This window comes from Carcharodon carcharias, chromosome 18, assembly GCF_017639515.1.
Source record: "Carcharodon carcharias isolate sCarCar2 chromosome 18, sCarCar2.pri, whole genome shotgun sequence".
Classification (NCBI taxonomy): Eukaryota; Metazoa; Chordata; class Chondrichthyes; order Lamniformes; family Lamnidae; genus Carcharodon; species Carcharodon carcharias.
The window spans coordinates 33,913,596-33,935,700 of NC_054484.1; the positions used below are offsets into that span (position 1 = coordinate 33,913,596).

Below are 22,105 nucleotides of genomic sequence, written 5' to 3' on the forward strand. Positions count from 1 at the left end.
ATGTCGGGCGAGCATCCTGACGTCATCACACACTCTCGGGATATTTTGCTCAGCGGGCACGTGAGAGGCGGCAGTGCACCTGCTGACAATTAAGAGGCCTAATAAGGCTTTTAATCAATTAATTCAATCTGATTTTTCACTGCCCAGCCAAGCGGCCTTTGGAGTTTTTATGAAGCCTCATCCATGGAAATTAAAAGTAAAATAAAAATGTTGAAATCTCATTTATAACATGTCCCTTGCTCATGGATAGAGTCACATGAGGGGACATGTTTTTAACATTTTAAAAATCTTTATTTATGTTTTTAAAAACCTTCAGCTCCCCTAAGGCAGCAAACTTCAGTGCTCGCCTTCCTCCTCACTCCCCCGCAACCCAGGCAGCGCTGAGGCTCCTAGCGCGTGATTCACACTGGCTGGCCGTTAATTGGCCAGCCAGCGTGAAATCGCAGTTGGGGCCCAATCGCAGACGGTGGTCGGTTTCACAACTGCTCCTGGGCCTGCCCGCCGCGCCCGCCCAACGAGGTAAAAATCCTGCCCTTGGACTCCATGGATAAAATATAAGGATTAAACTATCTAGAGTTGTACTCCCTGGAATTAAGAAGGTTAAGGGATGATTTGATTGAAGTTTTCAAAATATTAAGGGGCAACAGGTTGGGTAGATTGGGGGAAACTACATTTGCTGGTTGGAGAGTCTAGGATGTGGGGGCAGAGTCTAAAAATTAGAACCAGATCTTTCAGGAATGAAATTAGGAATACTTCTTCACACAAAGGGTGGTGGATATTTGGAACTCTCTTCTGCAAATGGCAATTGATGCTGAATCAATTATTAATTTTAAAACTGAGATTGAATTTTATTAGCCCAAGATATTAAGGGATGTGGAGCAAAGGTGGGTCCGTGGAGTTAGGTCGCAGATCAGCCGTGATCTCATTGAATGGCAGAGAAGGTTTAAGGGGCTAAATGGCCTACTTCTGTTCCTACAACTGAAAAACTGTTAATTGGGTTCGGGTGCAATCTTCTTTAACATTTCAAATTTTATAACCTTTATTATTTTTCTCAATTTATTTTTTGTGCAATTATTATTGCTGGCAACATTTATAACATATTAGGCAGATACCTTCTTGATTTAAATTTCCATTATGTATGCTACATTATATTTAAAACTGCTTAAAAATTGAAAGTAATACCCTGATATTTTACCGAGGCTTCTATATTTATAAGCATTGTGCCTGGTTGGATGAATGGTGAGATCTTGGCTTCATACGGGAGAGTTAATGTACTAGGAGGATGAACTTTAATTCGTTAGATTATTTCTTCATGCCCGGTGGCTCCCATAAAATTTTCATGGTTGAGACCAAACATGGTTTTAGAAAGACAGCCTTCCAAAAAAAGTCCAACATTTGGCATTGACCACTTAACTTACAAATCAATAATCCTCTTATTATGGTGTAATTTATACAGAATTGATTTGGAAATTAAAGAGGCAGATATTCCTGCCCTTCATCGAGACAATGGGTCCTGCACCACAACCCAATGAAAAGGTAAAAGAGTCACAGCTACAGGCCATGCAGCCAGATCTCCATTGATCCAGGACAGGTCATAATGCCACATTTTCCAGTACAGTGCCAGACTGTGATTCTGGAATTGAAGCAGGGGGTCCAGGAATGCCTTCTCACACTTCATTTGCATCTCACCAGAGCTCACAAGCTCTGCCCCTCAGAAAAGTCCCAGAGCAATCTACAAATGACAACAACCAGCCAAATCAATGAGAAGAGGCAAGAAAATCTATTCACATCAAATTTCTGTCCTGTTTTGCAGCACCAGAAACTTTATTTCCTTTATCAGGATGTGTAGCTCTTGACTGATTGATATTGAAATATAGTGTGGAAGGTTGATATGTACTGTGTTTATGGCAATGTCTGTAAGCAGTCACTTATCAGAGCCAGGAATCTCAGGTTTGTGATAACATATGTAAGGTTGTCATTGCAAAAGGAGATATGCTAATTCTTAAAGGCTTAACTATCAATTGTATGGATTGTCAGAATTTGCATCTCCTAGTTATAGCAGATGCATATCGGTTAACTCAGACCAAGCGGTTTATATTGTAGAAAGTGTTCAATAATGCAAATCCCAATTAGATGAGATAATTATTTAAAATTGGCTATTGATGATCCTGTGAGCATTTTTTTCCACTCTGTTCTTATTAACTCTAAAAATCTATTTTGATTGGCAGCTTTGATCAACTGTGAATGGTATCCACCTTACTTAATACCAGCCTGGATCAAAGGGAAGAGGCATATAATCGAAAGTGGCAGCATTGCTATACAGACAGAAGGTAACAAGAATTCCATGGTGTGATTTTCTCACATAAAGGGAAGAATTTTATGTCCGGCGGGCAGGCGTGCTCCCGGCCTGATCAGGCATAAAATCATGCGAGAATACATCGGGTGAACGTCCCAACCTGTCATCATGCAATATTTCACTCAGCAGGCTTGCGCAAAAGTCAGAAGCACGCCCACTGACAATTAAGAGGGCAATTAAACCCATTAACAGCGCAATTGTCTCCGATTTTTCATGGCCCGTCCAGCCTTATGGGTGGCGGACAGGCAAAGCGGCCAAACAGCCTTTGCATTTTTCCTCAAACCTCATCCAAGGGCCCAAGGGCGGGATGAAATTTCCATTATGAAATAAAATAAAAATAAATATCTGCGGACAACATTTATATCAGCTATATTTTCAGATGCTTGATTCTGATGCATGGACATTTTTTTGCAACTTTTTAAACATTTATTTGATCAATTTCAGGTCTGCAGTTCCCTGAGGCAGCTGTCTGCCTTCAGGGAGTCCTCTCGCAGCGCTCAACCGCACCCGCAAAAACATCAATCGCCTAGCCTCTTCCTGCCCCCACCCTGGCAGCGCTGAGCTTTTCAGCATGCATTTCATGCTGGCTGGCTGTTAATTGGCCAGCCAACTTGAAATCGCAGTCAGGGGCCTGTTTCCTGACTGCTCCTGGGTAAGCCGCCAAAGGTAAAATTCAGGCCAAAATGTTTTCATCACAGCAGCTGGAGTTAAGTTGTGAAAATTACTGCAGAGTATGGCTGGAGTGAAATTTTCCTTGCTTCAGCCCAGTTTTAAAATACAAATGCAAAAATAGGCATTCAATCTCTATGCTTTACCTACTAGTTGTCCATTTTTGCTTCTTTGTTATTTCTGAATGTCAGCAAATGCTAATTACTAGATTTCAGCATTAGTGTATAAATTTTCCACAGATAACTCTCACTGATTCAACTGTGTACATACCAATGGAAAAGAGCTCATTATGTACTCTGGGCCCAGTATATCCAGTAACCTCAACTATTCATAAGGTCAGGTTTCTGATTACTAACAGTATAGGCTTCATGCTTAGAAATTACCTACTGTATTAAGCATGAACAGAAAATATTGGGAGAGAGATTGAATTGCAACATCTAGTCAAAATTGATTTGGTAAATTTGGCACCCGATTCAAAAGATTATGGATTTGAATTCAATTTAGACTGACACCCCAGCAAAGCACTAAGTGAGTGCTGCATCATTAGAAGTGCTGTCCTTTGTTTAGGGTGCTAAAATCAAGATCCCACATGCTATTTCAGATGGCAGCTAAAGATTCTATTGTATTATTTCAAGAACAGCAGTGCATTTTCCTTCCTCCTTCAAGAACAGATTTAACTGATCATTCATTTCACACCCTGATTGTAGGTCATTGCTGAACAGAATATTGGATACATTTATTTATTTAACAATTATCATTGGGTTTATGAAATAATTAGTTGTATGAAGTACCTTGAGATGCTGATAGTGAAATATACATGCAAGTATTATTTGTTACAGATTACTCTAGAAACAATATTATGAATTATGTTGATTCATAATTTGATTATTACAGCATTGAGAAAGAAATTAACTGAAAATTGCTTTGTAGCCATTAGCAGGTTGCAAAGGGACATGCCGTTAAGATTCTGTGATTCAGTACTTAGCAGTTTAAAGGATACGAGCTATGAACAAAATTACATAACAGCGAGAGATCTGCATTTACAATTAACATATTATTCTCGGAACTGATGCAGCTGCCTTACATTGGACTTTTTGCGAAGTGATCTTCCTCCTTTACTGGCTTCTTCAAGTGCCATTTTGCGAAGGTTCAGAAGTTGCTCAAAGGTTTTCTGATCTTCTGAACTGGGTTCTTTAGAGTAATCTTTACCCTCATATTGATACATGTGTACTAAAAGAAATAAGACCTTGGTAATAAATTACAGTATAATAACATGGCTGACTCCATTTAACCATGTAAGACAAAACAATTTTCTGCACTCACTCAAGGGGTTCATAACTTAGCTGTAGATTACTGTACACTTGTTTAATTTAAGACTTAGATTAAAAGCTTGCAATGTAACATTTTAACAACTAATTGCAGATTATTACAGCAAGTTGTTGCTCACAGTGATATGCAGTTTTCTTACATGTAGATCACGATATATTATCATTAAGCCCTGGGTTTATGGTGATTTAACATGTCAAATTGTATATTACATACTATTCTGGATTGTCAGTTTTATTTTGGGGATAAAAATCTGCAATGATGTTCAATTTTCAGTTGAAATTGTAATTCAGTGGACTTAACTATATTTCCGTTTACTTATGTACTCAATTTTAATTTCCTTCCATGCAAGATGAAGCAGGTGGAAGTAAGTCCCTAGGGGTTGAAATTTGTCTAGGGTAGTAGTGGTGCAACAGGGGCGATATCGGATTGCCCAGCCATAATACACAGCACCTGATATTTAATCCATTTACTACAAGGAGTTTAAATATCAGACGCAGCAGGTAACAGATGGGTGATCCAATGCTGCCTGCTTTGCATCCCTGCCTGAGAAAAATTTCTACCCATAGCATTTAGCTCCATTCGGGATGAGGTGAAGGGTGGAGGCTGAACTTTATAAAACAGGTTGCATGTGGGCTTGGTGAAAAAAGATGGGGATCTCAAAGTTTGATAGCATTAATGTAAATGTCTTGAGGTTTTGAAGCAAAGGGAGAGAGAGAGATCCTAAGACTTGCCAAAAATGAGGAGATAGTGCTGAAGCAGCACTATGGTGACAGTCCTAGAGTTCTACTGAAAGAAGTTCAAATGTTCTTTTTAAATATCTGACTGGTTTAATGTCTTTTATTGGCAGACTTTTCTACAATAACTTATATAACTTCTAACAACAACCCAGATCAATGGTAAAGACCTTCAAGCCTGACCAGGGCTGATGTATGTGGTAAATCGTAAAAACATACTTGTTCCCTCCTGCTCTTCATCTGCTTCCACTGTCTGCATCGGTTGCTCCTCAGTGACCCACATTCCTTTTCTGGTTTCCCCTATAATATTTTCCAGGTCAACATCTTCTACAGTGCTCTCTTCAGAAGACAGCAACTTATCCAGACCAAATTTCAGGATGTCACTTAACTACAGAAAAAAAAAGGCCAAATAAATTTATTCATCAGCCTCAATGGCTCACTACTCAATATTAAACTGCTAAATATGTAAACAAAACTCTTTTTATATACAGCAAAATAAAACAAATTAACTAATCTTGATCTTATTTTGACATTTTTGTATTTGGTACTTTCAACATCTGGTATTTTCAACATTTTTTCAAACAAGTAATTAGGAAAGAAATCATTGCATTTCTTTTGCAGCTGATTTATTTAAGCTTTGAAGATTTGTCTGTTTAAATAGCGATTGCAAGCCTTGGTAAGTTTCTTATTAGGAACACCCATTGAGTACTAATATGGAAGGTCATTGGGCCCATCTTACTCACCCATCTAGAAAGATTCCAAAGTCTGCTTCATTACAGCATTCAGCCCAAGGATTAGTTGTTTATTAAATGATTTTTGGAGGTTTTCTTCGACTCTCTTGCCAGATAGGCTATTCCATGTGCTGCTTACTCTGAGTTAAGAACTTCTGTCATCAATACTGAATTTGTTTTTACTAATTTCAACCTCTGCCCCAGGTTATACTGTCAATCTAACTTGTAGTGCTTCATATTTATTTTATTCTACTATGTCTTACCTTATATTTGTCTCTCTAAGGTTACCTCTGAAATACCACTTTTCAAGAAATCCAACGTTCTCCAATCTTTCCTCATAACTCACAATAAGCTATTCAGTTTGCATTGAGCAGTTGATATAATTCAAAGCAATAGGGCTCCCAATGCCAATTTCCAGAGTGCTTCTCTAAGCTACCCTGAAAATTAGTGGAGGGATCAGCACATGGTGAGACACCAGGCATAAGTGCCTTGCAGCCAGCACAGATGGCAAACATGGCACAGATGCCAGCATGCCGGAGGTTCTACTGTAGAGGATTCCGATGCGCACTTCCACGGGGTGGCTGAAAGTATTGATAGGTGTGCAGAATGAAAAGCTTGGTGTATTGGCCAGAAAGCCAACAGAGGAGACACCCAACAACTTGGCACAAGGCTTTATGAAAAACTTGGAGCTCATCCTTTCCAGTGTGTAAGTGGTGACCAACCATATAAGCAGATTTGTGGACCCAACCATGGTGCATCATATAATGGCTGAAGTCTCAGCTTCCACTGAAGAACAAGCAGAAGCCACCCAACATCTAGGTGCTGCAGTGGGAGCTCATTCTAAAGTCAGACAATAACAACAAGCATTTGTATAGCGGCTTTAATACGGCCACATGGCTTTTGTTGCATGCATACTGCCCACTTGCACATGGGTTGCACACTAGAGTCATAAGCCTTTCATCAAAGAATAGCCCTTGTCACCCAGTAGCCAAGCTCTGGTTTGTCATGGTGGCTCAAATGAGAATGACACGCAAGCCTACCACAGAATAAAGGCATAATATCTGTTGCCCAGATACTGGTTAGACCTGAATTATATGCTGCATATAGTTGTACACCAGCTGTAGATTGAGAGCATAAGAACTAGGAGCAGGAGTAGGCAATTCAGCCCCTTGAGCATGCCCCGCCATTCAACATGATCATGGCTGATCTCATTTTGGCCTCAACTCCAATTTCCCACCCTCTCCCCATAACCTTTCAACCCGTTACTAATTAAAAATCTGTCTCTCTCCTCCTTAAAATTATTCAGCATCCCGGCATCCACTGTACTCTGAGGTAGTGAATTCCACAGATTCATGAACCTTTGAGAGAAGTAATTCCTCCTCATCTCTGATTTAAATGTACCACCCCTTAGCCTAAAACTATGGCCTCCCACTCTAGAATGCCCCACAAGGGGAAACATTTGCTGCACGTCTACGTTGTCTATCCCCTTTAGCATCTTATATACCTCAATTAGATCTCCTCTTATCCTTCTAAACTCTAGCGAGTAATAGCCTAAGCTGCTCAATCTGTCCTCATAAGCCAAACCCCGCATCTCTGGAATCAATCTAGTGAACCTCCTCTGAACCACCTCCAATGCAACTACATCCTTCCTCAAGTAAGGGAACCAAAACTGTGCATAGTACTCCAGGTGCGGTCTCACCAATGCCTTGTACAGTTGCAACAATACTTCCCTATTTTTATACTCTATTCCTTTAGCAATAAATGCCAAAATTCCATTTGCCTTCCTTATTACCTGTTGTACCTGCATACTAGCTTTCAGCGATTCATGCACCAGGACACCTCTGCACTTAAGCATTCTGAAGTTTCTCTCTATTTAAACAATAAGTTGCCTTTCTATTCTTCCAACCAAAATGGATAACCTCACACTTATCCACGTTAAACTACATCTGCCAAATTTTGGCCCGTTCACCTAACCTGTCCATATCCATTTGTAAATTTCTTATTTCTTCATTACAACTTACTTTCCCACCTAGTTTGGTATCATCTGTAAATTTAGCTATGGTGCCTTCTATCCCTGAATCCAAGTCAGTAATATAGATTATAAATAGTTGGGGCCCAAGGACCGAACCCTGTGGCACCCCACTACTTACAGCTTGCCATCCAGAAAAAGGCCCATTTATCCCAACTCTCTGCTTTCTGTTGGGTAGCCAATCCTCTATCCAAGCTAATATATTACCCCTAACTCCATGTGATCTTATCTTGTGTGTTAATCTTTTGTGCGGCACCTTCTCAAAGGCATTCTGGAAGTCCAGATATACTACATCTACAGGATTCCCATTATCCACTTGGGAAACACATGGAATCCCTTTCAATTGCAGTACATCTCAGAGTTGTCATGGGACACATGCAAAGTCACGTGCATGCAGTTAATAGCACCCTGCACCATGGGGAAGCCTGCAATCTTCACAAAGCAACGTGCTTGCTTTTGCTTCTCTCTGGCAAGAGAAAAGGAAATATATTCAACTCTCTTAGAAAACAGAGGCTCAGTTACCTCCCAGTGGACAGCAAACTGAGAAGTGTTGCAAATATCTTCAGCTCCAGTCTGAAAGGAGCCAGATACATAAGTTTTCATAGCCATGGTCACCTTCACAGCCACCAGCTACGCCATCCTTGCCCTGCTCTGAGGTGACAATTGTGACTTCAGCAGGTGATAGATTTCAGTGAGGACATCCTTAGTGAAGCAGAGACATCTTATAAATTGTTCCTCCCTGAGGTCCAGATAGAGGAATAGCTCTCTAAACAGCCTGGGTGCATAGGGCTCCTGCCCGAGAGCCCTCCTCACCTTTATCCTCCCTCTTCCAGCAGTTTGTCCTGCACTGTGTTGCCTTTGCTCATTCACCCAGTCATGCTGTAGTCCAAGGGAATGCAGACCGTTGCATCCATGTCTGCAAGCAAGTGGTTTGTGCAGAAACCTTGAAGTCAGGATAAAATCTTTCAGTAGACATCATACCACTCCCTGTAGATTTTTGCATCTTGAAAGAGCTCGAGAAACCAAACACTTCTATAACTGCAGCAACAGCCAGTAGAAATCAATCAATAAACAAATCTGAAAGCTAATAATTCATTTGAATAGCACTAGTGGGAGTTGGGTGGTGGGGTGCCCTTTCTTCTGCTGAATGTGTGTTCATTGGTGCAAGGTTACAGGAGGTCTTAGCTGGAGTGTTCAGGTCCAAAATGGCGCAATCTGACTACTCATACTTCTGCCAGATGCTTGCTGCATGCATGTTATGCACTCACCAAAATGGTCAGCACAGCTCGCAACAGAAGCATGTGTGTGTTTACTGTGGACACCATTTTGGAGGCAAAGCAGCACTCTTGGCAGTAAAAATCTGAGTGTTAAGGAGACAAATTTTGTAACTAAGTGGTTTGATCAGGCCGGATGTTCCTATTTTTAAAATTTATTCATGGGATGTGAGCTTTACTGGTTGGGCCAGCATTTATTGCCCGTCCCTAGTTGATCCTGGAGAAGGTGGTGATGAGCTATCTTCTCGAACCGTTGCAGTCCATGTGGTGCAGGTATACCCACAATGCTGTTGGGAAGGGAGTTCCAGGATTTTGATCCAGTGACAGTGAAGGAACAGCGATATATTTCCAAGTCAAGATAGTGAGTGACTTGGAGGTGAACGTCCAGGTGGTGATGTTCCCATCTATCTGCTGCCCTTGTCCTTCTAGATGGTAGTGGTCATGGGTTTGGAAGGTGCTGTTGAAGGAGCCATAAGGAATTCCTGCAGTGCATCTTGTAGATGGTACACACTGCTGCTACCGTGCACCAGTGGTGGAGGGAGTGAATATTTTTGGATTTGGTGCCAATCGATTGGGCTGCTTTGTCTTGGACGGTGTCAAGCTTCTTGAGTGTTGTGGGAGCTGCACTCATCCAGGCAAGTGGGGAGTTTATCATCACACTCCTGACTTGTGCCTTGTAGATGGTGAACCGGCTTTGGGGAGTCAGGATGTGAGTTACTCGTCACAGGATTCCTCGTCTTGGATTTATTAATTTATCATATAAGTAACCCTAAAGAATACTCCTGATAATGGATTTCATTCTTAGATGCTTAATCAATTATAAATACACTTGTGCAGTACCACATCAAAATAAATGGTTCGAATCAGTGTTGATTTTATACAGAAGACATTGTGTAAAATATTAGAGCTGGCAAAGCAGCGAACTATTTGTCCCAAGGCCTGTTCCAGAGTGCTAGAGCATTTAAAATTCAACACAGGGTGAAGTCTCTCTCTGGGCATACAAACCAGACTACACAGCATTATCCAACATCCCTGCAACTGATCTCTGACCTTCCTCACGAACAAATGGCCTGCCGACTCTCTTTGTCTCTGCTACACATGAAGATCAGGTAAAGTAACAGTTACTTGAGAGCTGCTGTCATTGGTGGGACAATCGAGCAGGAGTCATCACCATCTGATGAAAGGAAAGAAAATTGGAGGAGGCAAGAGGACTCCCTTGTAAATAAAAGTACTTGAAACTAATTCTAATGCAACAAAATCCAGTGTTGGCAGGAGGGTTGGAAAATGACTTGACCTTTCCACAGGAAATCAAATAATTTTGTACATGTTGCTTGGAAACCAAATTTCAATTACAGAAATTACAAGACAAAGCAATGGTTATGGAGGTGTGTCTTCAAAACTGCGATAGGATGTTCTGCTGCAACAGAAGAACCATAAGCCTTTTGCCTGTTTAGACTATAATTGTGAGCAGACTCTCACCTGCATATCAAAAGTTTCAGGTGATTCTTCCCCCTCCTTCAGAGAGAACTGACCACCTTCAATCAAAGTGTTTGTCAACCTCAGCTTTGACATAGCTCGTCTGTAGATCAATTCTTCAACGGTGTCTCTTCCAATCAGCCGAATAATTTTGACCGGCCTTTATATGTAAAGAAATCACGTTAGAGGAGAAAAGGACTTTGTGGGTTCCATTCATCTTGACAAGTGAGCAACTGGCTTTAATATGTATTTTGTCATACAATATTTTCTAAATGTAGCCAAGTCCAAATTCAATGTTTATACAAATGGCAATACTGTGACATTGATCCTGTTTAACACTGAAGAAATTCTCTACACTTAACTTCAATGCTCTTCAGATGTGACATTAAAATATGATAAAATTACCATTGTTCAGATCTTGCTGCCAGAAATATAGAACTTTATTACAAAAACCCACTGTCAGAAAAAATGAGAAAACACACATTTTCCATAATCACTATACGTTTGTGCTTCCTCAATGTTAGGAATTTTTTGCAGAATATTATTTATTAAGGAGTTGAATTTCAGATTATTGTGGCAAAATTGGGCAGGACCTGAAAATGGATACAGGGATTGTGATGTGGGATTACTTAGCACCTGTTGCTTCTAATACAGGCAATAGGCAAACTTACTGTTGCCTGCTAATTTACATGATTTCAATGCAATGCTAAGCACTCTGTTGGATGGCAGCACACCTGAGCAAAGGATGCAAAATCATGAAAATCTAATATGACTTAAAAACTTGCCTGCATTACTTAAAGCCAGCTTGCATCTCTAGAGGTGTATTGTGACTGGAGCAGGTGCCGGAAACAATTCCAAAAGTGATTTTCACATGGATAACGCTCCATAAAGACATAGAATGGCAAAGGGCAGGCTCCAAGTTTTTCTGACACTGCACTGGAGGCCTTGGTGCAGGAAGTGGAGAGAAGGAGAGAGGTCGTCTATCCATAGGGGGCCAGGAAGGACCAGACAAACTTTGTGAAGGCAGTGGGACCAGATAGCCATGGCGGTCAATGTCAGGAATCTAACCCCAAGGAACTAGATGCATTGTTGTAAGAAGTTCAATTACCTCACTAGTGGTCAAGGTCAGCTAATGCATCTTCAAATGCCATATGCTGGCAACTGCACCAATCGCCTCACATACTGCACCACATCCCCCATGACTCGTACTTCACATTCTGAGTATTGCCTCGCCCTCGACACTTAGCGCTGTTGCAAGTCTCATAGCCACTTCCCACTGTTTACACACGCTGAAAATTATACAACCATGATACCCACAGATTGCACTACAATTACTGACACACTTCCCTCTCTCCAGCAGGTCTAACTAATGCCTTGTATAGTTTTAGCAAGTATTTTAATACTCCATTCCCTTTGAAATAAAGGCCAGCATTCCATTTGCCTTTCCTGTTAACTGCTGAACACGTTTGCTAGCTTTTTGGAATTCACGCACAAGGACTCCCAAATCCCTCTGTGCTGCAGCTTTCTTCAGTCTTTCTCAATATAAGTAATATTCAGCTCCTCTATTCTTCCTGCCAAAGTTCATAATCTCACATTTTCCCACATTATATTCCACCTGCCAAGTTTTTGCGCACTCACTTAACCTGTCTATATCCCTCTGTAGACAATTTGTGTCATCCGCACCACTTGCCTTCCCATCTATTTTTGTGTCATTCACAAACCTGCTGATAGTACAGTCATATCCCTCATCCATAACTGTGGCCCCAGCACAGATCCCTGTGGTGCTCCACTAGGTACAAGTTGCCATCCTGAAAATGCACCACCCTCCTCGTATTCCAACTTTCTGTCTTCTATTAGTTAGCCAATCCTCTATCCATGTTAGTATACTATCCCCAACACCATAGGCTCTTATCTTATTAAGTAGCCATATGTGCGATACTTTATCAAATGCCTTTTGGAAATCCAAATATATTACATCTACTGGTTCCCCTTTACTTGTTACTTCCTCAAAGAATTCTACTAAATTTGTCAGGCATGAATTCCCCTTCATGAAGCCATGCTGACTCTGCTTGATTTAATTATGCATTTCTAAAAGCTCTGCTATTCCAATGACAGATGTTAAGCTTGCTGCCCTATAGTTACCTGTCTTTGTCCCCCACCCTTTTTGCATAAGGGTGTTACATTGGCAGTTTTCCAATCCTCTGGGACTTTTCCTGAATCTAAACATTCACTTTCTCTGCAGCTATTTCCTTTAGTATCCCAGGATGCAACCCAGGTCCAGGTGACTTATCGGCCTTTAGCCTCACTAGTTTCCCTAATGCATTTTCTCGCGTGATAGTTATTGCATTTATTTCCTCCCCCAGTTTTGCCCCTTGATTATTTAGCATTTTTGGTATGCTATTAGTGTCTTCTGCCATGAAGACTGATGCAAAGTATTTATTCAACTCCTCTGCCATTTCCTGGTTCCCCATTCCTATTTCCCCAGCCTCATTTTCTAAGGGGCCTATATTGACTTTGGCCGTTCTCTTCCTTTTTATATACTTAAAGAAGCTCTTCATTTTATATTACTTGCTAGTTTACCCCCAAAGCTTATTTTCTCCCTCTATTTTTTTTTGGTCGTCTGTTGGTTTTCAAAACTTTCCCAATCCTCTGGCTTACCACTAATCTTTGCCACATTGCATGTTTTTTCTTTCAATTTGATACTATTCTTAACTTACTTGGTTAACCATGGCGGGTTTATCCCCTTCCTAGAGTCCTTCCTCATTGGGATATATCTTTGTTGCAAGTCATGAACTATTTTCTTAAACATCTGCTATTGTTCATCAAACATCTTTTCTGCTAAGCTGCTTTCCCAGTCCACTCCAGCCAACTCTGCCCTCACAGTCCTTTGTAATTATCCTTATTTAAGTTTAGCACAGTTGTTTCTAACCCAAGGTTCTCACTCTCAAACTGAATGCATAATTCCACCATGCGATGGTCACTATTTCCTTGGGGATCCTTTACTCTGAGATTATTTATTAAACCTGCCTCATTATACATTACCAGATCCAAAATACCTGATCCCTGGCTGGATCCATAACATATTGTTCTAGGAAACTGTCCTGAATACACACTAGGAATTCTTGCTCGTGGCTCCCTTTGCCAATTTGATTTTCCCAATCTACATGAAGATTAAAGTCATCCATGATTAATATACTACCTTTTTTCTTTACATGCCCTCATTATCTCCTGATTTATTCTCTGTCCTGCAGCACGGCTACTGTTAGGGGACCTATAGACTACTCTTCTTCCCCTTGTTATTTCTTTCCTTCCACCCATATGGATTCTACATCTTCCGATCCAAGATCATTTCCTGTTATTGTACAGACTTCATTTCCGTTTCGTACTAACAAAGCTACCCCACCATCCTTTCCTTCCGGCCTGACCTTTCGAAAAGTCACATATCTCTGTATATTTAGTTCCCAGCTTTGATCTCCTTGTAACCACGTCTCGGTAATGGCTATAAGATCATACCTATTAACCTCTATTTGTGATGTTAATTCATTTATTTTGTTCTGAATACTATGAGCATTTAAGTAAAGCATCATTAATTTTGCCTTTTTACCTCCTTGACCTTATTTACCCTATTACCCTATGCCAGTTTTCCCGTAGTTCAGGTAGCAATCCCGAGATTATTACCTTGGAGATTCTGCTTTTTAATTTAGCTCCTAACTGTTCAAATTCTTTCAGTAGAACCTCCTTTCTAGTCCTATCAACATCATTAGTACCAATGTGGATGATGACAACAGGATCCCTCCCCTCCCACTCCAAGATCCTCTGAGGTGTCCTTAATCCTGGCACCAGGCAGACAACAAAGCCTTCGGGACCCACGCTCACGGCTGCAGAAAACAGTATTTATCCCGCTAATTATACTGTCCCCTACCACTACTACATTTCTATTTTCTCCCCTTACTCGAATGGCTCCCTGTACCACAGTGCCATGGTCAGTTTGCTTTCTTCCCTGCATTCCCTGCTCTCGTCCACACAGCTCCTCAAACGCTCTTTGTTTAAATAAAGTCTACGCACACACACTGCTCTTTGTTTTAAATGAAGTCTGCACACTCACCCCGCTCTTTGTTTTAAATGAAGTCTGCACACTCACCCCGCTCTTTGTTTTAAATGAAGTCTGCACACTCACCCCGCTCTTTGTTTTAAATTAAGTCTGCACACTCACCCCGCTCTTTGTTTAAATGAAATCTGTTTGCTTGCACTGCTCTTTGTTTAAGATGTGAATGGCCCTTCCTCTCAGCAGACTCTCATATCCCAAGATAAGGGCACAAGGACAGGCAAAGGCACACGGAAGACAGGTACTAAAGGGTGATTAGATGATGGCCGGGATTTTCCGTGTCCACCAGCGTTAGGCATGTTCGGTAGCATGCGCGGACAATATGGCGCGATTGGTTTCATGATGGTGCAAAACTAGTTCGCGATTGTCTGTTCAGCCCACTGATGGCAGGCCGTGTTCTCTGCCATTGGACATCAGGAATCTCATTGTAATACATCTGCATATTATTATTAGGCCAGTCTGTCGGAATCGTCCCATCCACTGCCCGTTGGATCATCTGTGTTCATCAGCTGGAAAGCACGCTGATGTGTTTTACAACAGCACATAAAAAACATGCATTTGGCGGGCTGCACTTTGAGGGGAACTCTGAGGCAAGTACACAGTACTCGCCAGGGTCGCTTGTGGTCTTCAAGCTTCAGGGGCATTTGGCAGGGGTGGGTGCTGGTGCAGGGGTGCAAGAGCAGACCTACCATTTAGGCTACTTGGGGGGGGGTGGAGTTGAATATAGCGCATATGCATTAGTTGTGGGAGAGAAGGGTGGCGAAGGAAGCAGCCACGTGTTAGGGAAACCTGTATAAAGTGACCATTCCTTTGCAACTGAGACAGTTAACATGCAGCCACATTGATATGATTGGAGTCGGGCTTCTAGCCTATCTTCCCACTCGAGCATGCAGAGGCAAGGTGCCACCAACTACTCCAGAGCTTTTCAACCCTTGGGCACAGACTGCAAAGTTATGAGCAATTTAGTGCTGAATAATTGGACGACTGCACACATTGTACAATCTCCTCGCTAAAGCTGGCCATGGAGCAGTCACTGCTGGAGGCACTCACAGCCCCTGGTAATGTCAGCATTCCGGTTTGGACCAGTCTTGCCCATGGTTCAAGCTAACAGTACAGCCTTGCAGCGTGGATTAGGAGAATGCCTGCGCCTGAGCTGAGAGCACAGCATGCAGTCCAGTGGGCAAAGCTGTCGCCAATCAGTTGGGTGGAATGGGGCAGGGATGGTGGGGTTTTGGGCAGTCATGCAGTGCACTAAACTCTGGCCATCCAAGTGGTGGCCAGCACTTCTGGGAAGCATTAAGGGGCCTTCACACCTAACCAGGACAGGTTCTTAGTACACCCATGCTAACCACGTGTCTCTCTCTCTTTCAACCTGCAGGAGGAGTACATCAGGATCATGGAGCCTGGTGAACTTGTTGTAAGCCTGATGGCCTGGAGAGAGCAACTGAGGCTCCTGGCTGTGCAGGGCAGGAGCAGTAGCCTCAGGAAAAAGGGGCAGCAAGGGCTCCCACACACGCTGCCCAAGAGCCGCAGCAAGCTGTCACTGGTTGGTGTCTACGACACACAGGATCTATTGACACCACCTTTCATTCTTCCAGAAAACTGAGATCCAATGTCGCCAAAGACTGCGCATTTCTAGGGAACTGGGGAATCTGCTAGCTATTGTAGGATTTGGTGCCATGGGGACATGGAGGCATCCATGGCCAGTGGCCGCAAAAGTGACCGCGGTGCTCAATTTCTACGCCAGCGGCTCCTTTCAGGGCTCCACAGGTGACCTCTGTGGGATCTCATAAGCCTCCACCCACAAATGCATCCATGAGGTCATGGATGCCATCTTTGTGAGGGCACACGACTTTGTGCATTTCGCCCGGAACCAGGACAGCCAGGACGCAAGAGCGCTGGATTCGCCAAGATCTTGGGCTTCCCACCAGTGCAGGGTGCAACTGACTGCATTTACTTGGTGCTCAAGATCGCCATCGCAACACATGGTGAACTATATCAACTGCAAGGAGCTCCACTCGCTGAATGTGCAGCTGGTGTGTGACCACCAGAAACACATCCTGCAGATGTGCACATGACTTCCAAGGAGTGTGCATGACTGCTATATTCTCAGACAGTCACAGATCCCGATGTTTTCCAGGGTCCAGAGAAGCTGCAGGGATGGCTCTTCCGGCACAAGGGCTACCTGCAGAGGATGTGGCTGATGACACCCATGCAACGGCCTCAGACTGCAGCAGAGAGACAGTATAATGAAGCTCATGCTGCAGCTTGCAACTTGGTGGAGCAGACCATCGGGATGCTGAAGATGAGGTTCTGGTGCTTGGACTGGTGGAGATCTGTCATGCATTGTCATCATCTGCTGCGCCCTTTACAACCTGCAACAAGCTGGCTGAGGAGGAAATGGAGGAGTTGGAGGTCTGCTCCAATGAGGACCTCACTGACAGGGATGGAGGTGAGGAGGTCTGCAAAGGCGACGATGACGAGGCCCTCGCACTGACTAGACGAGGCAAGCACGCTCAGGAGGCCTTCATAGCTGCTACATTTGTGCAGAATGATGACAATATGCTGTGAGATGACCCCCATAGATCTTCACATTGCATCTGTGAATGTTTGACTCTAGTGAGGCTTATGGCAACGCAAATACCCTCTGTGAGAATGTTCCCGTCATGGAGACCCTAATAGTTGCTTGATGGCAGGAGGATGAAAACGATATGCAGTGAGGACACTCTATAGATCTTCACATAGCCTCTGAGAATGTCTGACTCCTGTCTGGCTGATGGCAACTCACTTGCGCTCTGTGATCAGCGTCATATCATAGAGACGCAGCCATGAAACTTTAGATGTATCTGATCCTTTGTCCACCTTTAGCACTTGAGCCCTTCAGGAGCACAGCATCAGTGGTCACAGATACTGAACAGATGGGGACCAGCCCCATCTTAAAGGTGCTGAGAGCACACAGGGAGAATGAGAGAACTCTGTGACACCTGCCTACTACATTCTGGCAGCAATGATAAGCACCGATGAGGTGCAGGCATCTGTAATGTGTCCAGGGTGTGTGAAGCTGGACCATCACGTTGGTCTGAAGGCTGCACGGAGCACAGGGAAGCGGCCCTGGACTGAGACACCTGCCTTTATCGTGTGCAGGAAGGTTTCACGTCTGAGTGACAAGAAAGCTGCCACAGGCAGGGAGACATTCTTGGGAGTTTATTGGACAACAGTAGACAGAATGTACAAGTGATTAACACCCACGCCAGGCTGTGCATCTACATCTTAACCTACCTAAACGTGGTCCTATACCTTGGTGATCCCAAGACATCCACAGCAGAGATGAAAGCAGCCTGCAGACAGCAACGCCCTGTCTGCGATGACCTTGACGGGCGTCCTCTGGGGATCCGAGACTTGGAGGGCCCCGGCCTGCTTTGGGGATCCTGCTGCGTAGCAGTGGCACCCTCCTTGGCCTGTGGAGCTGGAGCTGCTGAGGTCACAGGAAGGGGGTATTCATTTGGGCCAGACACTCTTGGAGTCACCTGGATGGATGGCCCCCGGAGTGTGCACCTGCTGATCCTCCTCCCTTTGGGTGCCCAAGGGCCCCAGGCTGGCTCCTTGATGAGAAGGGGTAGCTGGAGTGAGATTTCTTGCATACAGACTGTTGGAGGCCAACTATGGCATCAGCGAAGGAGTTGTGCCTGCACAGAATGCAGAACCAATGTCCTGGGCCAAGGTTTCCATGGCAGCCGCCATCTTACCAGTGTTGACCTCGGTGCATTGGAATGCCAGCACTATCACCTCAGAGTGAAAGCAGATGGATTCCTGCATCGTGCCTTGCAATCTGAGGAGTGCAGCGAACATCCCTTCCTGATGTTCCCGAGCTTGCCTTTGCAGCTCAAGCAACTGCAACGTGATTGAGTCCAGAGGCTCATCATCTGACTCGGACTCAGCAAATTTCTGGCCTCCAAAAGTCCTCCGAGTGCCGGACACTCGGTGAAGTCCCTGCTGCCAACTGCTGTGGATCAGTCAGTGCAATGTGTTCACCAGATTGTGATCCCGAGACTATTCGAAAGCTAGGTCCCACTGAGGTGTGTGTCTCTGCACAGGTGCAGGGTGTTGATGAGCGCTTTGTCGGGACTTCAAGGAGGGTGCCTCCAGATTCCTCTTCAAAGGTTTCTTCGGGGCTTGATTGGAGGCCCTGGGTCATGGACTCCTTCAGCTGTTTCCCAGATTTGTCTGTGGAAGCAAAGAGAGATAATTAGTGCATGGCAGTGGCCTGTGAAACAGGACACATCACTCTCAGCGTGGTTGACGTATGTTGCACTGCTGGACCCTCACTTGGTAGAGCACTGCTGACCTCAACGTCAGCAGAGGACCGATTCAGATCATTAATGGTCAGCTGGATGACTTTGTTTTCAAAGTCCTTGAGGACCCTGATTTCAGGCATTCCTTCACCGGTCAGCGACCTCTCCCTGTTGTTGTGTGCTAGTTTGTCCTGCATGAATAGAGATGGAGAAAATGCAAGCAGGATGCCTGCCAGGCCATATGATAAGTATGCCTGGCATGGGTGGGTAGTGAGTGATCCCATGGACAGGATGAGGACAATGACTGAGAGTGAGAGAGAGTGATTGTCCCTTGAACCGGCAGTGAGTGAGGGCCCTATGGATGTGTGATGGGCTTGTGAATGTGAGAGCTGAGAGTGATGAGAAGAGTGACTTACCCTGGCGGAATGGAGGAGATCATTATCTTCGTGCGGCAGTGGATGGGTGTCCTCTTTTGAAGGACGTTGGCACTGACCACCACTGCCACCACCTCCCAAGCCTGGTTGGTCATGCCGTTGTCCATCCTGTGGCCAGAGCCGGGGTAGAGGACATCCCAGCGGGACTCCACGGCATCCAAAAGGCGTTCCAGTGACACGTCGTTGAACCTGGGGGCTGCGGTCTTTTTGCCTTTCAGGGCTCTCTCTTCCCTGCAGTAGTCATGGTCTAGAAGCACTGAGGTGTGTGCACACAGTTGGAGTTTAAATATAGCGCCCAGCGTGCTGAAGCAGCAAGGTGATTGCGGGCAGACGAATGACAGCCTGCCCGCCATGGAAATGGTGTGTTTCCTGGGAATGCATAAATAATGTGGCAGATTTGGATCGATACAGCGTGAAAACCCACCATCATGGCCGGCGAGTAAAATGTCATTTTACCTGCCCGCTACCACACTTAGTGCAAATCTGGGGCGATACCACCCAATGTTTGTGTCCCCCCATTCAAAGGCAATGAGTACCAGGTCATTACCACTCGCTGTGCACAAAAGTTCTTCCTCACATCTGACTTGTATCTCTTGCCCTAAACCTTAAATCTGTGTCCCATCTAGCTAGTCCTTGTATAATCAGCTAATGGGAACAGCTTTCCTTTCTCTACATTATCTAAACCTGTCATAAACTTGTACACCTCTCTCAAATCTCTCCTTAACTTCATTTGCTGCCAGGAGGGAAAAAACATCTTCTTCTCTCATTGCTGGAACCATTCTGGTAAATCACCTCTGCACCCTCTCAAGGAGGTTCCCATCCTTCCTAAAGTGTGTTGAGAACTGTTGCTGTGGATTGGTATTATTCTCACTGTTTGCTCCATCTCCAAATTTGGCATCATCAGCAAATGTTGAAGTTTTAAACTCCATCCCAATATCCAAGTCATTTATATATAGCAAAAAAAAGGGTCTCAGCACTGAACCTTGGGGAAAAACACCCCAGCCTGAAAAATAACTATTTACCACAACTCACTGTTTTCTGTCCTTAAGCCAATTTTTAAAATCTTCCTATTTCATAAGCCTCAATTTTGTTAACCAAACTTTCATGTGGTGCTTTGTCAAACTCTTTCTTAAAATCCATATAAACAACATCCACTGCATTTCCTTCATCAATCTCTGTTACTTCAACAAAAAATTCAATTAGATTAGTCAGACATGATCCGCCTTTTACAAATCCATACCTTGATTAACTCAAGCCTCTCCAAATGCTGTTAATTTTTCCCCTGATTATTGTTTCTAAAACCTTATCCACCATTGATGTTAAACTGACCAGCCTGTAGTTACTAGGAATGTCCTTATACCCTTTCTTGAACAGGGGTGTCATATCTTTCTGATACCTCCCTGTATCTTGGGAAAATTGGAAGATTACGGCAAGCCCTCCCACTGTTTTCACCCAGTCTTCCCTTGGCAATCTGGTATACAAGACATCCGAACCAGGTAACTTATTCACTCTAAGCATAGCCAGGCTTTCCAGAAAATCCTGTCTATCAATTTTCACTCTATCCTTTACCTCTCCTATCTTCACTTCTACCAGTATTTTGTCAGCATCCTCTTCCTTCATAAATGTCAATATTATTGGCAATTACATTGTTAAGGTTTAATGGCAATTACATTGTTAAACAGGTGATGGATATTTGTACATCTATAAATGGGGATAGCTGGGACACAGGTCAGGGGAGGAGTGTTCCTTGTTCTTTTCCATGATTTATCTAGGCGTTATGATACAAATATTAGAAAGCCTGACAACCATTCACGAATGGGTGGGATGAAAGAAAGGAGCATTCCATTCATTATCTCATTCTCCCCATGCCCTGGAACCCAACCTGTGTAAGAGGGCTAGTATTAAAAATCTTTTTTTTAGCCATTCTTGGGCATCTTGACCAGCCCGAGTCCCAAAACTTTTCTAGTTGCTTCAGCCAAGTAAATTCAGCCTACCATCACCCTGCTAACCATTATTTCATAAATATTTTATAAACAGGACAATTTTCAAGTTTATAAGACGAAACAGACTGGCTGAAGTAAAATTGACCCTCAATGATTAACTGCAAAGAGTTTTAAGGAACAAATTTTAAAACAAAACAATGTTTTACAGAAAGTAAAAGTTGAGTGCAACAAACTTGCAAAAGGCACACAATCCAGATATTTGAAGTTGCATCAAAATCCCTCAAGATTGCATGATAATCAGCATCAAATACACAACTAAAGATTCAACAGAACATCAATTCACTCACTTTTGCTGGCCAATCCTGTGGGCCCTCGCTGCTGCCTGGAGGTCATTTTGAGGATTAAAATCACTATCCACAAATATGACAGTGTCAGCAGCAGTGAGATTCATTCCGACACCACCTAGATGAAAAAAAAAACAGATCAGAGCTGAATCAAACTCAACTTTGCAGCAGATGCCATGAAATGGGTGAAATATATTGGTTATTGCTTTGGTTATAGGTGAAGCTAATGAAACTGTGGCCTTTTTAGTTAGAACAGGAAGATTAAGACAAGATCTGATAGAGGTGTTCCAGATTACAAAGGATTTAGATCAGGTAATTAGTTAAGGAGAGGTGGGGGCGATTAGAGACGCATAGAGGCAGAGGCCATGGCTGAAGTGTTAATTTCATCT

The 22,105-nt window shown here is 43.4% G+C and overlaps 1 protein-coding gene across 2 annotated transcripts in view; it reads right to left on the reverse strand.

The window, feature by feature from the left end:
- chd1l (chromodomain helicase DNA binding protein 1-like) overlaps nt 1-22,105 on the reverse strand; it is a 107,862-nt gene that overhangs the window by 25,475 nt on the left and 60,282 nt on the right. For both annotated transcript variants that reach the window (XM_041210719.1, XM_041210721.1), the window contains exons 13-16: nt 21,720-21,834; nt 10,602-10,758; nt 5,308-5,476; nt 4,110-4,255 (exon numbers count right to left, since the gene is read on the reverse strand). In XM_041210719.1, coding sequence (XP_041066653.1) covers nt 4,110-4,255; nt 5,308-5,476; nt 10,602-10,758; nt 21,720-21,834 — 587 coding nt within the window. The remainder of the gene's footprint in view (nt 1-4,109; nt 4,256-5,307; nt 5,477-10,601; nt 10,759-21,719; nt 21,835-22,105) is intronic.